This window comes from Lactuca sativa, chromosome 2 (assembly GCF_002870075.4).
Source record: "Lactuca sativa cultivar Salinas chromosome 2, Lsat_Salinas_v11, whole genome shotgun sequence".
Classification (NCBI taxonomy): Eukaryota; Viridiplantae; Streptophyta; class Magnoliopsida; order Asterales; family Asteraceae; genus Lactuca; species Lactuca sativa.
In genome coordinates, this window is record NC_056624.2 from 232,984,439 (window position 1) to 232,987,535 (window position 3,097).

At 34.4% G+C, this 3,097-nt stretch overlaps 1 protein-coding gene across 1 annotated transcript; it reads right to left on the reverse strand.

Annotated features, from left to right (window-relative positions):
* Nucleotides 1-424: 424 nt before the first annotated feature.
* Nucleotides 425-2,370, reverse strand: LOC111888868 (abscisic acid receptor PYL8). Its single transcript, XM_023884997.3, has 3 exons — nt 2,023-2,370; nt 1,094-1,312; nt 425-980 (listed from the first exon to the last, which is right to left on the reverse strand). Exons 1-3 carry the CDS (start codon nt 2,149-2,151, stop codon nt 759-761), a joined length of 570 nt encoding a protein of 189 aa, XP_023740765.1. The 5' UTR covers nt 2,152-2,370; the 3' UTR covers nt 425-758.
* Between the last annotated feature and the right edge of the window lie 727 nt (nt 2,371-3,097).

The window sequence follows — 3,097 nt, forward strand, 5'->3', positions numbered from 1 at the left end:
ACCAACTTGGCTTGGTTAGATTTCCATTTGTTACACAAGATGCTTGGTTGCATCATTGTGCACAAGACGGGTTGTGACCAATGTCAATAGGGCGAAACTTGAAATTTTTATCTCGCCGATAAAGGTGGAACAAGTTCTGGCACTCAATCTCCATGTAAAAGATGTAAATTCCTTTATCATAAACATTAAAAAAAAAAGCCTATCTAGTCCCATCATGTCCCGTTCCTAACAGATGCAGCCTAACAGGGTAGTGGTGTAACATGTAGAATCAAGTGGAGTGGGTGTGGTAGTTTGCAGTTTTAAACATATATATATATATATATATATATATATATATATATATATATATATATATATATATATATATATATATATATATATATATATATATATATATATATATATATATATTAAGCTAGGTACATGAAACAAATAGAATACATAAGAGACGAGACCTGTTTTCCATCACACTTTTATTCACAACTAGATTTAGACCATGAGCAGCATCCCAGCAAAGCTGAAAACCTCAACAACGGACAGAAACCTTGGCTTGGTTGAGTACCAAACTAGCAATAGCATTAAGCATTTTGAGGGTATACACCTGTGGTGTGGTTTTTGAGGCTACAGACAGACAGACAGACAGACAGAAGGGGAAAAACTTGGTGAGAGTACCAGTCCGTCACCAAAAGCCATACAGCCTTAAAAGAAGCTTCATCCGTGGTACCTTCAAATCCAAAATCTAATCTAATCTTACTTTACTAAATCCGATCAATGGGCTCCGTCCTGTCTTGGACTGCAAGGCGTTCAGACACATCAGCAAGGGATTTGAGATTGCATTTGATGAGTGCCTGCACAAAGTAGCAGGTTTCATCCTTGGTGTTCCCTTCAGGCACATCAACAACAAACGACTCCACCACTAGAGTCCCTGGCCTCCCCCCTTCAGTCATTTCTGGGTGGACCGAGATAATTGAAGAGTAATTCTGCATCAAAACTCATATTTTTTTTTTTAAAAAAAAAAAAAAAAATTTTGGACAACAGATAGATATTGCTTTAATTATTATAATTATAAACAGAGCTGCATTTGATTACGCACCCTGAGCCTGTGATCCCCACCAATAATCCGGATGCTAAAGATATGCTGGTCGTCATCAAGGAGTTCCAACCTCTCGGTGCTTGTAGTCGCAGGAAGACCCGACTTAACGTCAACTTCTCTAAGACTACCGATCTCAAGATTTCCCTCAGCAACAACACATCTGCTAACAAATGGCTTGTACTTTTGTGGTTCATCAAATCTTCTCACCAAAGACCAAACCTATCAATCAAATCACATAAATTAAAACATCATTTTTCCACATCAATGTGAAATGAAAACTACCATCATACTTCAGCTTGTAATTAATTTCGGAAAAAAAGGGTTCTAACAATATCTCATCCATCTTACAATCAAAATCAACCACAAGTCATCAGTCAACCAAAGCCCTCCCCTCAAAACCATCTCTCATTTCTCTAAAAAACAACTACTATGATTCTGTAGAGTTGTCAAATGTTTGCGTCATTTCGTAAAACAATGGACATAAATAGATAGATGTAAAGAATAATAGTATTTAGTGAAACCACTTGTGTCTCATATATTTAGGCAATACATGAAAGTTATATATATATATATATATATATATATATATATATATATATATATATATATATATATATATATATATATATATATATATATATATATATATATATATATATATATGTATGTATCCAAATTCCTACTCTTCTCGAATCCAATTCGTCACACGTTACTCGTCGTATATAAGTAAGTTATAAACTCATACAACAAAGATATTTGCGTGTAACGAGAACAGAACATCCTAAACGAAATTAAAATCTTCCGAGATCTGATCGAACACAACCGACCTCTTATCCACACACATTAATCTAGATAAGAATAAAAACGGTAATCCACACAGAGAAAGAGAAGAATAATAAACATCTAGGAGGTTAAATCAGATGAATTACGAGATGAACAGGGGCCTTGATGTGCTTGAGGAGAACGGAGGTGCATTGATTCTCGGAAATCTCGTGCCTATGATGCTTCTTAATGTACTCCATCTCCAAACTGTTGTATCCATTATTCCCGCAGCTCATCTTTTACGAACAAACCTAATCAACACTACTCTACTCCTTCGTCTCTCTGGACAGAATCCGATCACAGACGAGATCCAGATACCTGAAACTAAAGGTGCGACTCAGCGATTCACCACCATGAGATTAAGAGAGCTGAGCTTCTTCATCGCGTGAAACTGAAAAGTCTCTCCTTTTGTCATCAAAATGTGTAGTTTATTGTTCGTCGTTTGCTCACCGTATTATCTCCAATGGAATTGCAAATGGCCTCCGATAAGTTACTAATTCCCATTTTGCCATCTTTTTTGTCGGCTTCTCTTTACTTTGTCTGGATCTGTTTTTGGGTGCCGTGGGGTAATCCCAAAAACTCATAATCCGACAATATCTTATTAATAACCATTTTATTCATACAATCAATATCTTAGCTCATGTTTCTTTGATGGATTTAGCAACCAAAATGAATTTTTGTAACATGATCAACTTACGAGAATAATATACAACTAATAAATCAGAGAATGAATTACATTTTGTTTTCTGTGGTGTACATTCAAGTTTTAGTCCAACTTTTAAATGTTGACATCATTTGTTTATATAGTTTTCAAAAGTTGTATACATGGTTCTTGATAGTAACTCTATTAATTTGTATCTATTAAATACATATAAATTAACCATTATACCTCTTTTTTATCATCTAAGTTATACTATATTGAGATTATTGATAATTCATTGACAATTTTTGAAATTATTTAAAAAACACAAAAAGCATTTTCACCATATAGTGGTGAACTCGATACTAGAACCGAAATCGAAATGACATAAAATACAGACTTGAAGTACATGGTACGATACCAATACCAATTTGGTGGCGGTTCAGGAAAGTAGGTTTAGTTTAAACTTAGATGCAACGTCCCAAATTTCAAACTAAAATTTTCATTTCTAGAAAGGTATAAACAATGGTACTAAAACCATT